The sequence below is a fragment of the Sceloporus undulatus genome, chromosome 5 (assembly GCF_019175285.1).
Source record: "Sceloporus undulatus isolate JIND9_A2432 ecotype Alabama chromosome 5, SceUnd_v1.1, whole genome shotgun sequence".
NCBI lineage: Eukaryota > Metazoa > Chordata > Lepidosauria > Squamata > Phrynosomatidae > Sceloporus > Sceloporus undulatus.
The window spans coordinates 25,247,510-25,262,671 of NC_056526.1; the positions used below are offsets into that span (position 1 = coordinate 25,247,510).

Genomic DNA, 15,162 nt, shown 5'->3' on the forward strand with positions numbered 1-15,162 from the left:
CAAATAAAATACATGACAATGTTATTTTCATTGTCTCAATTTCTTCCCCTTGTATTAAGCTAAACAGCTGGGACTTCAAAGAGCATTACCAACCCCACAAAACCTAAACCCACAAAAAAAGTTTCAGACAACTATTTGTGGCCCACCGGTCTATGCATCACTGTGGCACACACTCCACAATATAGAGTCTGATTTTTAAAAAGTGGAAGAAAGGCATTACTTGTCATTCTCATTCATGCTAAACCAGACTCAAGACCTTTTTTTTAACCATTTATTATTAATTCCAATTTTTCTACTAGCAATGGTTACATTTAGACACTCATCAATTAAAAAAACCAAAAAAAAACAACCCAAATACTTTGGTCACCAACAACACAGTGCAATTTAGAAGATTAAGTAAGTCATATTGCAAATGCTTTTTAGATTAGAGGTTGGAAACATATTTTCTTTTTCCCTTGTAAAGTCCTCATTCAGCATGGTAGGGCTAACAAGCCAGCTGCACAGAAAATGGCTGAGAGCTTTAAAAAAATAAAACAAAACAAAACATGGATGATTGATTTCAGTTGAGTTTCTTGTAATGCACTACACAAATAGGAAATTAATATTGTTTGCTTTTCAATATGAAAACTGATAGTTTGACATAGAATCTGCCCCTTGCCCTTATATGTTTCCTTATAACGGAGCAAGGAAAATGCTGAATATAGCATGATTTCTCTGACACTGATTGCAGCAGGCAGGCTCTTCATTTATTCCAGCTGTTTGGAAGAGTCACCTTTCTAAAACGGATTTCTTAGAAATCCCAACACATTCAGGGCAGCATCCTATGCAAATGTAAGTTACACTTGTGTATACATTTTTTGGTTGAGACAAAGGTTAGTATTCCCTCCCTCCCTCCCCAATGACCAAAGCCCCCTCAAATCTCATTGTGTCAGTGCAGTAGCTGCCTCCATTCTGTTGTTGGTAGAGAGTAGAGGGAATCAGAGAAGCATCTGACTATGTCCCCATAGCCAGAGGCAGGCCGATGTCATTATATTGGTTAAACCCTCAAGGAGACTCCAGTGGATGTCTGTGGACGATGTCTCAATTTGTCTCCTGCTATGGAAAAAAAGTCAGATGCTTCTCTGATTCCCTATCAGCAATGGGAGTGGGGTGGCTATCATAGTAATATGTTAAACCCTGAGACTGGCAACACATGTGGAACTTTTTACTCTACCTGCAGTCATGTAGGATCTTGACCAATACCTCCTAATTCTCAGTTGTATCAAAGTACGCTGCCAGTATAGTTCTTGGTGCTGAAAGTATTCCTTTGGCATGCAGAATAATAGTATTCTGTAGTCAGGGGTGGGGAACTAGTTAGAGCTAGATATATAGCTAGATACAATCCTCACTGAAGCCACATTCGGAAGCATGACAACACCACAACATAACCAGCTCCAGAGTTGCGGTGCCTTGCTGCATATGCACTCCAGCATGGGCTGCAGGAAGCTTTTCCCTCCCTGTGCTTTTTCCTAACCATTCAGCAGTGTGGGATAAACAAAACTTCCCACTGTTATCTTCAATCTACTGGCAGGTGTTGCTTTAGGTGGGGCAGTCCCTGCTATCATCTCCAGTCTCTCATCAGAGATAACATTACCTCTATTGCTGCTTAGAAGACAGAGCAAGGTGAGAAGCATCCTTGGAGAAGGCCATGGGCAGAAGTGTCCCTCAGGAGTCTAGATTAAGCCCACAGTCTGAAGGGTCCTCTCCCCCACCCTAAAGGATTAAAGATCTATTACAGAATCCAAGTGGAAACATTTGAGCTCTTGAGCACTGTTCCCTCATGAGATAAGTAAGCAGAACAGTGGTTCTCAGCCAAGTCATATGTTCTCAGGTTCAAATAACATTCAGGTCTAAAGAGGTTAACCTGAGCAGCACCTACTGCCAAAGGCTCTACAGTTGGGGATGGAAGTGGGAAAAAAGAATGCTGCAGTATAGAGAGCCTAGCGTGAACTAGCCAAGGCAGGAGCTAGATGCACACTGTTTTAAGATGCACACTGTTTTAATTTAAAATATTTCTCCAAGTGTGAGACTAGTAGTAAGCTCAACTGATTAGATGCTCCCTTTGGGGAGGAGGCATCATTGATAAGGGTACTGGTACTTTGGAAGTGTTACTCTTTTAGAGTCCAGCTCCCAGAATCCTACAATGAGCATGGCAAGTGAAGCTTTGGTCTAACAAAATATCTTTTCCAATTTATAGTCCCAAATGTTTACTCCAGGGCACCACCAAACCTTATACCTCTCTATTGCGACTGCAGAGGAGAACTTGATGGTTTGATAAGAAGAGGTTTAGCTGCCTTCAGGATATCCAGTTCAGGATCCAGGGAGCGGCCAAGGCCTTCCAAAATCATGATGGCAAAGACAACTGAAGCAAAGTTGCTCTCCAGTTTTACCTTAAACACAAAAAGCACCAAATAAGTAAAAGCTAGCTACTAATCTTGTAAAATGAATGCAAGTTCCTGCTGTTATAATTATTCATTTATTATATTCATTTATATCCCATTCTGTTTTCAATACTGGGACTCAGGATGGCTTACAGAATATTAAAACCAGAACAGATGAAAAATACAAAAAGCCAGTAAAAATATATCTAAATTATATTAAAAATCAATTACACAGTCTATAGCATTAAACTACTTATAATTCAATAAAACACAAAATATCAAAACCACACAAGCATTAAAATCTCATTGCAGTCAATTCCTGAAAGCCAACTAGAAAAAGGAAAGGTTTCATTTGCTGGTGGAGAGAGAGCAAGAAGGGAGCCAAGGGCTTCCCAAGGGCAGGATTTCCAAAGTCTGGGAGCAGCCACCAAGAAGACCTTCTCCAGTGTGCCCACCAAACATGCCTGGGAAGGTTGTGTGACTGAAAAAAGGGCCCCTCTCAAAGATCTTAAAGCTCAGACAGCTCATATTGGAACATATACTCCTTCAGATATCCTGGACCTCAGCCATATGGTAATTAGGGCTCTCCAGAGCAAGATAACCTACAAATTAACTCTCTTCACATATATATATATTTATTTTTGGTAAAAAAAATATCTTTAAAAAGGGAGACTATGGCCTGTTACAGACTGCCAAAATAAAGCTGCTTCGGGTCTCTTTGGAGGTATGCTATTTAAATGATGCATGCATCCTAAGAGTCCGGAGGTCACACCAAAGCCACACTCAATTCCTAAGCACCGGAGTGCAGCTTTTGGTGCAGCTTCCGGATTCTTAGGATGCATGCATCATTTAAATAGCATCCCTCCAAAGAGACCCGAAGCAGCTTTATTTTGGCAGTCTGTAACAGGCCAATGATTCAAAATAGTAGTAGCAATCAAGTTCTTAAATGCTATGTAGTATGGAAGGACATTTTGAAAAAGGGCTTAAAGAAACAGAGACAGGCTTTTATTCCTCAGTTCATGTGCATCCAGTAGTTATAGACAGTGGAAAAGAAGCCACAGAGATACATAATCTGCATTAAGAACAGAATCCAGAATAACTCAATCTTTTGAACCCTTTTCTAACCCTCAAATCTCTGACGTATGAGAACAATCCTCAGTGACATCTCTGAGAGCTTGCCTGTGGAGGATTTCCTGTGTCTGTATGTGTACTAAGGGAGATGGACTTAATGTTTAGTCGTTGAACTTGCACTGTTGCTTCTGGGAACCTTTGGATTTTGGATGCGAGCATCAGGAAATGCAGACTCTGCAATCCTAAGACTTCTGAGTTCAAGATCAATTGGACATCCTTTTGCTAGCATGGTACCATGCAATAGTGAAAAAGAAGTAAATCACACAGATAATCTCACCTGATGGGTCATCAATAGTTTGAAAACACTGGACAGCAAGTGTGCAACTTGGAGCTGGAAAGCAAAAAGTTAACAATGCCATTTGTGTAATGCACCAGCATGCCCTAGTTACCATAACGTAGCAATAACTTTAATAGATCCTAAAATTAAACTGAAAATTATGGCTAGTATCCTGTTAGTCAGTTACACAGTTACACAGACATAAGTTCAACTTAAGTGTAATTGTTTTTAAATATTATTGTTAAGGTGTTTTAAATTACTCTGTCATGGAGCCACTTGAAGCCCCACTCTGGGAGAAAGGCAACATATAAATGAAATAAGTAAATAAAATAACTTAAGTGTGCACAACTCATTTGTTTAGACACTGCAGAGGTTGGAATGCTCTACTGATCAGTCATCAATCAAATTCCCCCACTCCAAGCACACCTTTTAGTTGTTTCAGCCCCTCCAACAGTCATTTATTGGCCAAGTGAGCATGCTGGGCTGGGGGAAGAGAAGCATCTAGCTATGTCCCTTTAACTGAATACACAGCAATGACATCATCCTCCAGAGGACTCAAGAGGTCTGGGAGGACGCCTGTGGTTGTGTGTCTTGCTAAAAAAACATAGCCTGGTGTTTCACCACCAGCATCCCTTCTCAGAAAATGACTGTGATGGGGGATAGAGGCTGCTGCAGCAGCAGAAATTTGGGTTTGGGGTTGCAAGGGGGAGATGTGTCATAGTTCTGTCTGTATAGAATTACATGGTGTGTCTTCCAGTACAAGATCTTGCCCCATGTTTCCAGTGACATTGTTCAAGTTTTCTTATATTTACTCAACCTTCCTCCATCATGTGTTTACTCATGTGAAAAGCAAAAGGTGTTGAGGAGAAGAGACTCGGCTGCTCATGGAAGCTCTCCACATGAGCCAAGACCCTAATATTCCTGTCTTCTGGTTTATGCTAAGAATTTTCATAGCGACATCTCCTCCTAAGACCTATTGCTTTTCCTGTGAGCAAGGCAACAATAGAAGAGAGTGTGATAGCATGCTCCCTCCTCACATATTGAATGCTTAAAAACACCTGGATATTACGGCCAGCTTGGGGTAGTGATCCGAGTGTTTGGCAAGGACTCTGCAAGACCAAGGGTCAAATCCCTGCTCAGTCGTGGAAACCCACTGGATGACCATGGGCAAGTCACTTTCAAACTTAGAGAAAGGCAATGGCAAACCCCCTCTCAATAAATCTTGACAACAAAAGCCTATAGTAGGGTTGCTGTAAGTCAGAATTAACCTGAAGGCACAGATCAACAAGAAAAAATAGGGTAGTGTGACTTAACTGAGGCTATGGCAAAGAGCTTCTGGCATCTATATAAGTAGACAACTGTGCCTTTTCAAATGTTCTGACTCCAATTCTCATAACCTCTTACCAGGGGTCATGCCATTTGGGGCTTTTGGAGCTGAAGTCTAAAACATTTATAAGGCCATAGGTTCCGTGATGCAATCTATAGATTTATGAACACCTTCTCTCTATTCCTTTTCTCTACAGATAACATGGGCTTTAATTTAGTGATTATAATGTTCTGAATTTTTTTGAACCAGGTATATAGGACAAAGTATGATCCTCCAGATGTTTATGTGCAGCTCCCAGCGTTCTTCACCATTGGCTATCCTGGTCTGAGTTGATGGGATTTGCAACCGCACAGCATCTGGAGGGCTACACTTTGCCTGTTCCTGCTGTAAATTTCACCTGATCCTTGAGATATCAAAAGACAGGAATCTAAAAATTGTACACACATTCAGGAAAGTATACCATATGCTTTGAATTAAAGCATACACGCTCAATAGAAAGCCATGCTTTAATTCAAACTACTGACCTTTCCAAGTGCTATAGTGTTGCTCCTGGCTTCTGTCACTAACTCTGCCATGTCAGCTTTGAATCTCTCCACATCCTTGCATTGGTTAGCTCTGGAGTGATGAAGAATCAACTCTGCCACTCTTTCCCCCTGTGAAAGAAACCATAACGATTGGTTACTCAGCTGGGTCAGACACCAGTTAGGTTCCTTGAAAAGCAAAACTTCCAGAGGATTTCTCCCCACAACCAACCATTCTATTTATAATCTCCATCAGTAACTTGTTCAAATTCATATCCCGTGCCTAACAACCTTGTAGCTTGAAAACCAAAGGCCAGAACAAGCCAATGATGTAGATCCTTAAAATGTTCAACACAATACTCCTGGTTTCTTAACCATGGCTAGGAGATTGGGTATTGGTGATCCAATCCCATTCTCACTTCTATAATGCACAAGTTCTCCATATATTGCCATTTGCCATGTGTAGTGTTACATCTGCCTCAACAATATCCATGATTAGTATTAACCACGGCTCTCTCTTAACTAAGGTTTGCAAAACTACTTCGAAATTCTGATTGTGAGCTCTAAAGAGAACTCTTGCAAGTGCTAACCTTGGTTGGTAGCAGAGCACACCACAGTGTAAAACTATGAAAATAAAGGAGGCTGGTTAAATAGTCAAAGGAATTTCCTGCTTAACTAGCACACAGCAGCTTCACAAATGCAACTGTGGAAATGCCAGAAGGGATATACAAATCATTCACTCACATATTTTCAACTCTTTATCCAGTGTATGAAAGAGAAAGTTATGCATTACTCCCAGTGCCAAAAGGACATCTTGAGCATCCATATCCTTTAAAAGCTGTTCCACAGTAATATGCAATACCTCAGAGCTTATCAGATTGCAAGTCATTCTATTCCTGGCACTTAGCCACCAACCAGAGAAAGTCAGTGTGGTCTAGAGTCCTGGAGTGGAATTAGGAGGAACCAAGCTGAAAACTCCTTTCAGCTTTAAATTTGTGGGATGCTCTTGGGCTCGTCACACGCTCTCAATCTGACCTATCTTACAAGGTTGTTCTGGGGATAATAAGGGAAGAGTCACATAAGCTTTTGTCTTGAACTCGTTGAAGGAAAGGCAGGTATAAATGTAAAATATAAATAAATGACTATTCTACCAAATATCAAGCTCTCAGAATTCCCTTTTCAGAAGGGGTATTTTATGTAAATATGTATTATGTAGACATATTTCAAAATTTGCACAGCTGTTGCAGCTCTCCTCAGAGCACGAAAATAAACAGAAATAAAATTTAGGAGAACAAAAAACAACCTTACACTGACCCTGAGAGACTGAACAAAAGGTAGTAATAGGTCTATTATTTTGTAGAGGTAAGATAATTCCCAGTAAGAAAAACAAGTCAACAGTCCAAGCCAAGAATCCAAATTATGTCACACATCAAAGAGCAAATACAGCAATACTAATGTAGCATGCTCCAGAGATCAAATTTCTGAGTCTCCATTCAGTTATGTGGCTCCCCTGGATTAGTAGTTCTCTCTCAGCCTGCCTCACAGGTTATTCTGAGGATAAAAACAGAGTGGGGGAGGAAAGAACCTTAACACATCTCTTCATCCACCTTAAAAGCCATCCTAAACTCCTTGGAGGAACCAAGGCTAAAAATGTAATGAATATATAGACCTGTGTAAGGCTGCTGGACACATAACCCAGAGCATATGCACTGACACTACTGACATGTTTTCCCTAGGCTCCCCATATACCCAGAGAGGCTCACCTTGGAATCAAGTCTCACCTGTCCTAAAACCACAGCCGTGAAAACTGCACGGAAATTCTCAAGGTCGGCTGCCTGCAACTCAGCTATGATTCCTGCATCCAGAAGCACCAGTCGGAGTGGCGAAGGAGAAGGCTGCACTTCCAAAATGAATGTGTCCAACAGATCCACAATGGCTGTCTGGTCCTCAAGGTGGTTATGGAAGCGCTCTGTTCCCTGGACCAGGATATTTCCAGGGTGCATATCAGCATGTACAAAATTATCCACAAACACCTAAAGGATTGAAAAATCACAGTTTTTTAAAGCTCTCCTAACTTAGGAAGAACCTGTCTGGATGTAAAGAACTTCAGGAACGGTTCCCTTGAGACTGTGATCACCAGTAGAGGCCTGCTAGATGGGTGCATAGAAGAGGACTATCTCCTATGTCGTTTCCATGCTGAGAAATATATTCAGAATTGCAGTCAGTTCCCACTCACACTGCTTTTAGGAAAGATGTGAGAACACATCTCTTCATCCACCCTTTTCAACTGTTTTACCAATTACTGTGGCGAGTCTGAATGAATAGTTTTAATGGTTTTATCTACATATGTTTTAATTTGTTTCTATCTGTTTTCAGTTTGTTTGAATGATGATATTAGCTGCCGTGAGTGCTGCTGCACTCTTTGGGGGAAAAAGTCAGGTTAGAAAAACAATAGATAAATAACATTATGTCTACCAATTTCTTCCCCTTTAGGCTCATTGTGAAAAAATTAAGGCAAAAATAGGAGCCACTATCCTAAGAGATCCCCTTACCATTTTTAGAAGCATGTCCATACCCATCTTGGCTAACTTCCTCTGCAGGTCCATTGTGCCCTTGGTGTGCAAATACTGAGATATGGGCTTGCTCTCCTGAAACAGAAATAATGCTAAATCAGGAAGGGCCCACACATTCTTTATGACAAACTCTTCCAAGATACACTATAGGCACTTTGGAATGGAATGTAGGGAAGAAGATATAATCCATTCATCAAGTAGAATAACAGAGTTGGAAGAGATCACAAGAGCCATCCAATCCAACCCCATTCTGCTACACAAGAATACAAAACCAAAGCACTCACAGATGGCCATCAAGCCTCTGCTTAAAAACCTCCAAAGGAGGAGATTCCACCACTCTCCAAGGCAGCATGCTCCACTGTCAGGAACTTCCTCCTAATGTTTAGATAGAATCTCTTTTCCTGTATTATATTCATTTACAGTGCGTCCGTGCATGGCTTTCAGCATCTGAATCCGAGCAGCAATACAATGAATGGCACATGCGCACCACTGCACTGCCGTGCCCGAGCCCCATTATATTCAATGGGGCTTGGGCATACGCATTTATCGCCTTACGCGGGGAGGTCCAGAGTGGATCCCCCACATAAGGTAAGGGTCCACTGTATATCTGGCCTTTCTCCAAATAATGGGACTCAAGGTAGCTAACAACATTTTAAAAGCCGTACAGATTAAAAACATTACAAAATTTATTTAAATAAATAAAATATACCCTTAAACAAGCATATATTGAAAAAAAATGACATGCATTCAAAACAATACAAATAGAATCCTAAAACTGTATAAGATGATCACTGATAAACTGTCTGCTCTTATCGACAGCTATTTAGAGATAGATAAGTTGGCCATCCCTGCTTTACACAGATAAGAATCTTACCTCAAAGGTTTCTACAAGTATATTTCTCGTCACGAAAGTGTGGAGCGGAATTGGGAACTTTACATAATCCACATCTCGGAAGTTGAAGCGGAAGCGTTCCAGGTTCCTTGCTTCATACCGTAAGTCGATCTAATGTGGAGCAGCAAAAGGATTTGAAAGAAAGTTGCCTAATGCAGAGATTGCCCAGCTGTGCAACCTTTGTAGTATGGGAAGTAACCAGTAGAAACGTTCAGTGGAAAACCACAGTCACTTGCCATGATGGCTGGGGAATTGTGGGAGTTTTCACCCCCAAAAAGTAAAATTTCCAAGTCAGCAGAATACAGGTTCAGCTTCTGAGCTAACATTTTTTCTCGGGGGAGGGGAGAAACAAACCCATTTATTGAACCACAAATCACCTCACTGACAACATCAGAAATAAGAAAGGATTCAGAAATTCAGGTATAACCAGAAAGAAAGAACTGGGGACCAAAATCTGTGACTGAGTATGGCTTAATGATTAGAGTGTCTGTCCAGGATTGGGGAGACACATCCTTTATGCCATGAGATTCACTGGGGGACTTTAGGCCCATCACTAGCATTCATTTTAGCCTACCTCACGCAGCTGAAGTAGTCTGTACAGTACTAGGAATAGCAACAACAGTGACTTTTTACACGCTAAGGATTACAACTAGATAGTAACTTGCATCCAGAATAGGGCTGCATCTATACTTCAGAATGAATACAGTTTGACATCACTTTAATTGCCATGGCTCAATGCTACTGAATTCTGGGATTTACAGTTTTGTGATCTATTTAGGCTTCTCTGCCAGAGAGCTCTGATGCTACAATAAACTACAAATCCCAGGATTCCATAGGATGGGGCCATGACAGTTAAAGCAGTGTCAAACTGCATTAATTCTGCATTGTGGCAGCAGCCTAAGTCAATTGGACTTTGTTCCCATTGAAATCAGTTTCCAGTTTTTAAACTAATATCTAAGGGACCGTAAAGACAGGCCAAAATAAAGCTGCTTCGGGTCACTTTGGAGGTATGCTGTTTAAATGACACATGCATCTCAATCTCAAGAGGCCAAAAGCTGTGCCAAAGCTGCATTCTAGTCCTTAGGACTGGAGCGTGGCTTTGGCGTGGCTTCTGGCCTTTTAGGACACATGCATCATTTAAACAGCATACCTCCAAAGTGACCCAAAGCAGCTTTATTTTGGCCTGTCTGTACGGGCTCTAAGTTTCTATTTGGCATAATAATAATAATAAATAATAAAAATTTTATTTTTATACCACCCTTCTATATAATCAGGGCGGTGTACAACATTATAAAACATCAACAGAAAAGCAACCATTACAATTACATTAAAATTTACAACTACATTAAAACAATCTACATTAAAACAATCTAGCCAGCTTGCCACTGCTGACATGGGGGGGGGGGGGGAGAGAGAACTAATTGGGGCCTGTGTCAGGGAATGCTGATTTGAACAGAAAAGTCTTAAGCCCCTTTTTAAACTGGGCCAGGGAGGTGGCCGAGCGGAGCTCAATGGGCAGAGAATAAGCTTTCATTGGCTTCAACACACTTCCTCTGATGTACATGCAGCTAAAGAAACAAGTTGCAGTTAGTCTTTAAGGGCTGCTTGACTCTTTGCTGTTGTTTTTACTGAAATCAATGAAGTCAAGCCAGTGGGAAACACTCTACTGGCTGTGCTGAATCCAAACCAATGCAAATGAAGTGCATTGAAACCACTATATAGAAATCAAGTATCATACATACCACATCATATCAAGTGCCAATTTTTATGCAGGAAAAGGAGCAGTGTGGTGTAGTGGTTTGGGTGCTGGACTACAATTCCTAAGACAAGGATTTGTTTCCTAGCTTGGGCATGAAACCCACCCTGGGCAAGTCACACTCTCTCAGACTGAGGAAAGACAATACAGTACGAAACATCTCAGAAAAATCTTGCCAAGAAAACCCCAAGATAGGGTCACCATAATTCAAAAATGACTTGAGGGCACACAAAAACAACAAAAGGCGCACATACACAGAGAGAAACAGAGATCAAGACTTGAGGGAAAACCTAGGTTTCGATGGTTCCTAAACTTTTGGACCTTAGCTCCCAGAATTCCTGAGTATTAGCCAAGTTGACTGGGAATTCTGGGAGCTGAAGTCCAAAACATCTGGAGGACTAAATTTTGGGAACCACTGCTTTAGACCATCACACCTCCGTGAACACAATGGGCCACATCTCATTTTGAAAGCTAAGCAGGGCCAGGCTGGTTAGTTCTTGGAATACCAGTGACCTCCAGGTAGGGCTAGGAAAAAAACATGCCTGGCACTAGTTTAGGCAGTCACTAGCAGTCCGAGTCTGTAGCACTGAGTTAGCTGGAACAATTATCTGATGCCCTAAAAATCAGTGTCCTGTATGTGCAAAAAAAATGGGGAGAGGGGATCTAAACAGCTTAATGTCAGTGCATAATGTTGGCTAGCTGTTGTGCATGGAATGGTTAGTGAGGGTGGGATGGATGGAAGGGCTGGAGTCTTGCTCACCACCCCGCAACATTTTGTTGTGTCTGTGCCCAAAGTTATGTAAACACTGAAGACAATTCTGTCAAACTGAGCCTTCAAAATATTGGCTATGAAAAGTACCTTGAAGTCTTGATTTTGCCAGCAAAAACAAAAACGGGAGGGGCTGGGCTGGGGAATTGCAAAGACTGAGAGAACAAGTACTCAAAATAAAGGTACTGCAGAAATAATCCAGTTTAAGACTTCTTTAGCTGCCCTGGCTCAGTGCTAGGGAATACTGGGAACAGTACTTTTGTCAGTACCACAAAAGTGGTGCCACAATAAACAACAATTCCCAGGAATCCCTGGCATTGAGCCAGCACAGTTAAAGCGGTCTTGAACAGATTATTTCTGGAGTGTTTTTTGTACCTAAAACTGCTTCCCACCTGCTGAATCATGAGTTTCTCAAACACCTCCACAATCTCTGTCAGGCTCAGCCACTTCACACCTGGGAGAAGCTCAATGAACCGACTGCCTGTCTTCATTAGGAACAGATCCATTTGGACTTGTTGAACTAAACCAGGGTGCAGCACCTGTACAAGAGGAAAAAAGATAGCCAGATCATCTCTTACGGGCTCAGAATATACTGTACTCACATTTAACCAGACAATCAGTGGCTTCTCTATCAATAGGGTAGTGAATTTGTTCTGGGTTTTAGTCCAAACTTTAAGGAGCTAACCAGAGTGCCAAAGGTATTTGAAAGATCAGTTTCACAAACCTATTGACTTGAAAGTCATCACTTGCCGCTGCAGTCTATCATCATAGTTGTAGTATAAATGTTAAAAACAATCTCTCTTACAGGAATATGATTCTGATGCTGCTCTTGTGAAGCTTTCATTTAGTTCACCAGGTCTGCTTTAAACAAACTGCGTGAAAGTATTTGGCCCCTAGTCTTTGTTAAAACAGGAGAGCAGTGTTCCATCAATTAATTGCTTAGAGTAATTGACTTTTTACAGATAGACCATGGACTGAAAAGTCCCCACTGTCATGATATCTTGGGCAGATTTGAAATATAAATGTTATCATTCATAAATGTCATCATTAATACAAGTATTTATAAGAACTGCAGAACACAAGTACCATCTTTGACCTGTCATTTTCTCAAGGGAGGAATGCCACATCTAAGGACAAAGAAAAGATACTTTCTGCTACAGAAATATTACTTTTAATCTCTATTGAGATTAGTATCTTTCCCTACTTAGCACCATCCAAATGTTTTGTATTATGAGTCCCATCATTCAGCAAGCATGACAAGAGTCGTAACACAAAACATCTGTATGCCTTTAGTTTGGGAAAGGCTTTATTAAAGCCTTTATTAAAGCCTTGGGAAGGTTATTTATTTCCTTACTAGGCCTCCCAGAAACTGTGGGAGTTGTAAATCCATGCTTCTTAGTGATGCTCAAAATGGAGGGCATTTTGAAATTCCTCCTAGAATCATAGAGTTGGAAGAGACCTCAAGGGCCATCCAGTACAACCCCCTGCCATGCAGGAATGCACAATCAAAGCACCCCTGGCATATGGCCATCCAGACTCTGTTTAAAGCCCTCCAAAGAAGGAGATTCATTCACACTTGGAGGGAGTGTGTTCCATTGTTGAACAGCATTTACTGTCAGGAAATTCTTCCTAATGTTGAGGTGGGTTCTCTTTTCTGGACAAAAGGTTGACATGTAGGACAGGTCCCAGAAAAGGACGACATCTGGTCACCCTGTATGGAGCAAAGTTTAAGCATATCCAAAATTCACACAACAGTGATATCTTTAATGGGGCTAGCCTTGGGGAACCAGATGTCCTAACTGCAGAGGAGGACAAAGTGCCACATCTCAGTGATGCCCAAAAGGAAGGATATTTTGGAATTCCTCCTGGTCAGAAATCTGAAATGTTGGGCACGTCCTGGAGTAGGAGGACATCTGGTCACCTCACCCAACATTCATCACCAAGATTGAACTTGCCACCTCATCTTCTCCTTACCTACAAGTTTTGCATTTCCATGACTATTCTCACACATAGCCTGCTTATGGCTATATACATCTGTCTCTGGGTCTGAACCCTCAACTCCACACATCTGAGGAAGTAGATTTAAGTCCATGAAAGCTCACAGACTTAAATCTACTTCCTCAGATGCTTGGAGTGGAGGATTCAGACCCAGAGACAGATGTATACAGCCATAAGCAGGCTGTGAGAATACCCATGGAAATGCAAAACCTGTAATCAAAACAAGTAACTTTTCCCATCTTTGCCAGGTCCGACTACACATTCGCTAATACAGTCTACCTTAACGGCCACTGGAATTAGTCGATCTTTCTTGGGATAGGATAATGATGCACTTGGATATCCAGAACTTGAATCCCAATGTACTCTTCCACTGACACCGTCTTTGTAATGCAATCCATGGTCACCATAACCTTCTGGAAGATCTTCATGCTTCCTCTTCCAAAGCCACCTGAAGAGTCCACTTAAACCAAAGACTTGCCAAGATTCCAAGGCAGAACTGAACCCAGAGCCCTTTGAGAGATCTTTCAGTGCTGGTTCTCCAAGGGCAGAGATATCCACATAAGCTTTGTATACCTGGGCAACGCAACCAGACCCAACAGGTTCATGGCTTTCAAAGGTGAAGACTTTCTCCCAGCTGTCCCCGAATGCCATCCTCAGAGATTGCTTGGTGTAATCCCAAGAGTGAGGGGTCACCTTGATGTGCAGCTTGGAGAACTTGAGACAGAAGTCTTCCGAAAAAAGATCTCGCCTGGTGCTTGCCCATTGCCCCAGCTTGATGAACGTGGGCCCAGATGACTCCGTCACTTTTAGCAGAAGATGGACCCAGAGCGAGGCAAAACTCGGAGAGACGTAGGTGATGGGGTAGAGCCAAAGAAAAGGCCCAAACTTTAGCAGCAGCACAAAGGCTCGGATCACAATGGAAAAGAAGAGCCTAACATGCCAGAGGAAAGCAGCATTGTCAAGGTGGGCTTTTCTTTGTGGGTGAAGACTTGATAATTTCTCACAACTCACACTCTGTGGAAACCCTCCAGTTCCCCAGGACAGTAAAGTTAGCTTTACCAGGCCTTTTCCCCTGAACCACTTTTGGAGCGCACTGCTGGAAGAGGCACCAACAGACTTTCTACCCCAGTTTCTTAAAAAATGCAAGGTCTTCCTCGAAGGGAGGAACTGGACCTTAGAAAGAAAAATCCGGGCAGTGCAGTAACAACAGGTAGTCATCTTAGTGGTGAACAGAAGACACCAGAAGCCTGGAGGAGAAGACTATGGAAGCAAACATTCGAGAAGAGGAACTGGGAAGGACGAGTTTCAACACAGTTTCAACAGAGTTTGAGCCAAGAAGGTTGTGTGGCCTCCTCCCTGCAAACAAAGTCTATTCTTGCATACTCTTGGAGGATGGGAACGCCTGGATCTGGCTGTGCAACTTTTGTAGTATCTGAAGTAACCAGTGGACACCTTCAGCGACTATTATCCCCAGAAAGCAACCAGTAGAAACCTTCAA

General features: G+C 41.8%; 2 protein-coding genes across 4 annotated transcripts in view; one reads left to right on the forward strand and one right to left on the reverse strand.

Annotated features, from left to right (window-relative positions):
• LOC121931836 (uncharacterized protein C11orf16-like) overlaps positions 1 to 7,545 on the forward strand; it is a 22,071-nt gene extending 14,526 nt beyond the window's left edge. For all 3 annotated transcript variants that reach the window (XM_042469911.1, XM_042469908.1, XM_042469909.1), the window contains exon 10: positions 7,413 to 7,545. In XM_042469911.1, coding sequence (XP_042325845.1) covers positions 7,413 to 7,466 — 54 coding nt within the window. In that variant the 3' untranslated portion in view covers positions 7,467 to 7,545. The remainder of the gene's footprint in view (positions 1 to 7,412) is intronic.
• Positions 277 to 15,156, reverse strand: ADCK2 (aarF domain containing kinase 2). Its single transcript, XM_042469912.1, has 8 exons — positions 13,944 to 15,156; positions 12,059 to 12,205; positions 9,124 to 9,252; positions 8,229 to 8,324; positions 7,458 to 7,709; positions 5,680 to 5,808; positions 3,829 to 3,882; positions 277 to 2,429 (listed from the first exon to the last, which is right to left on the reverse strand). Exons 1-8 carry the CDS (start codon positions 14,880 to 14,882, stop codon positions 2,280 to 2,282), a joined length of 1,896 nt encoding a protein of 631 aa, XP_042325846.1. The 5' UTR covers positions 14,883 to 15,156; the 3' UTR covers positions 277 to 2,279.
• Positions 15,157 to 15,162: the final 6 nt, after the last annotated feature.

What these genes read in the sequence shown, in the direction of transcription:
- ADCK2 (XM_042469912.1), bottom strand. Translation starts at nt 14,882, where the DNA reads ATGACTACCTGTTGTTACTGCACTGCCCGGATTTTTCTTTCTAAGGTC. An exon ending in AGAAACTCATGATTCAGCAG is followed by an intron (nt 9,253 to 12,058) that starts GTGGGAAGCAGT and finishes GCTCCACATTAG; the next exon opens with ATCGACTTACGGTATGAAGC. An exon ending in CGGCTGTGGTTTTAGGACAG is followed by an intron (nt 5,809 to 7,457) that starts GTGAGACTTGAT and finishes TTTCTTTCACAG; the next exon opens with GGGGAAAGAGTGGCAGAGTT.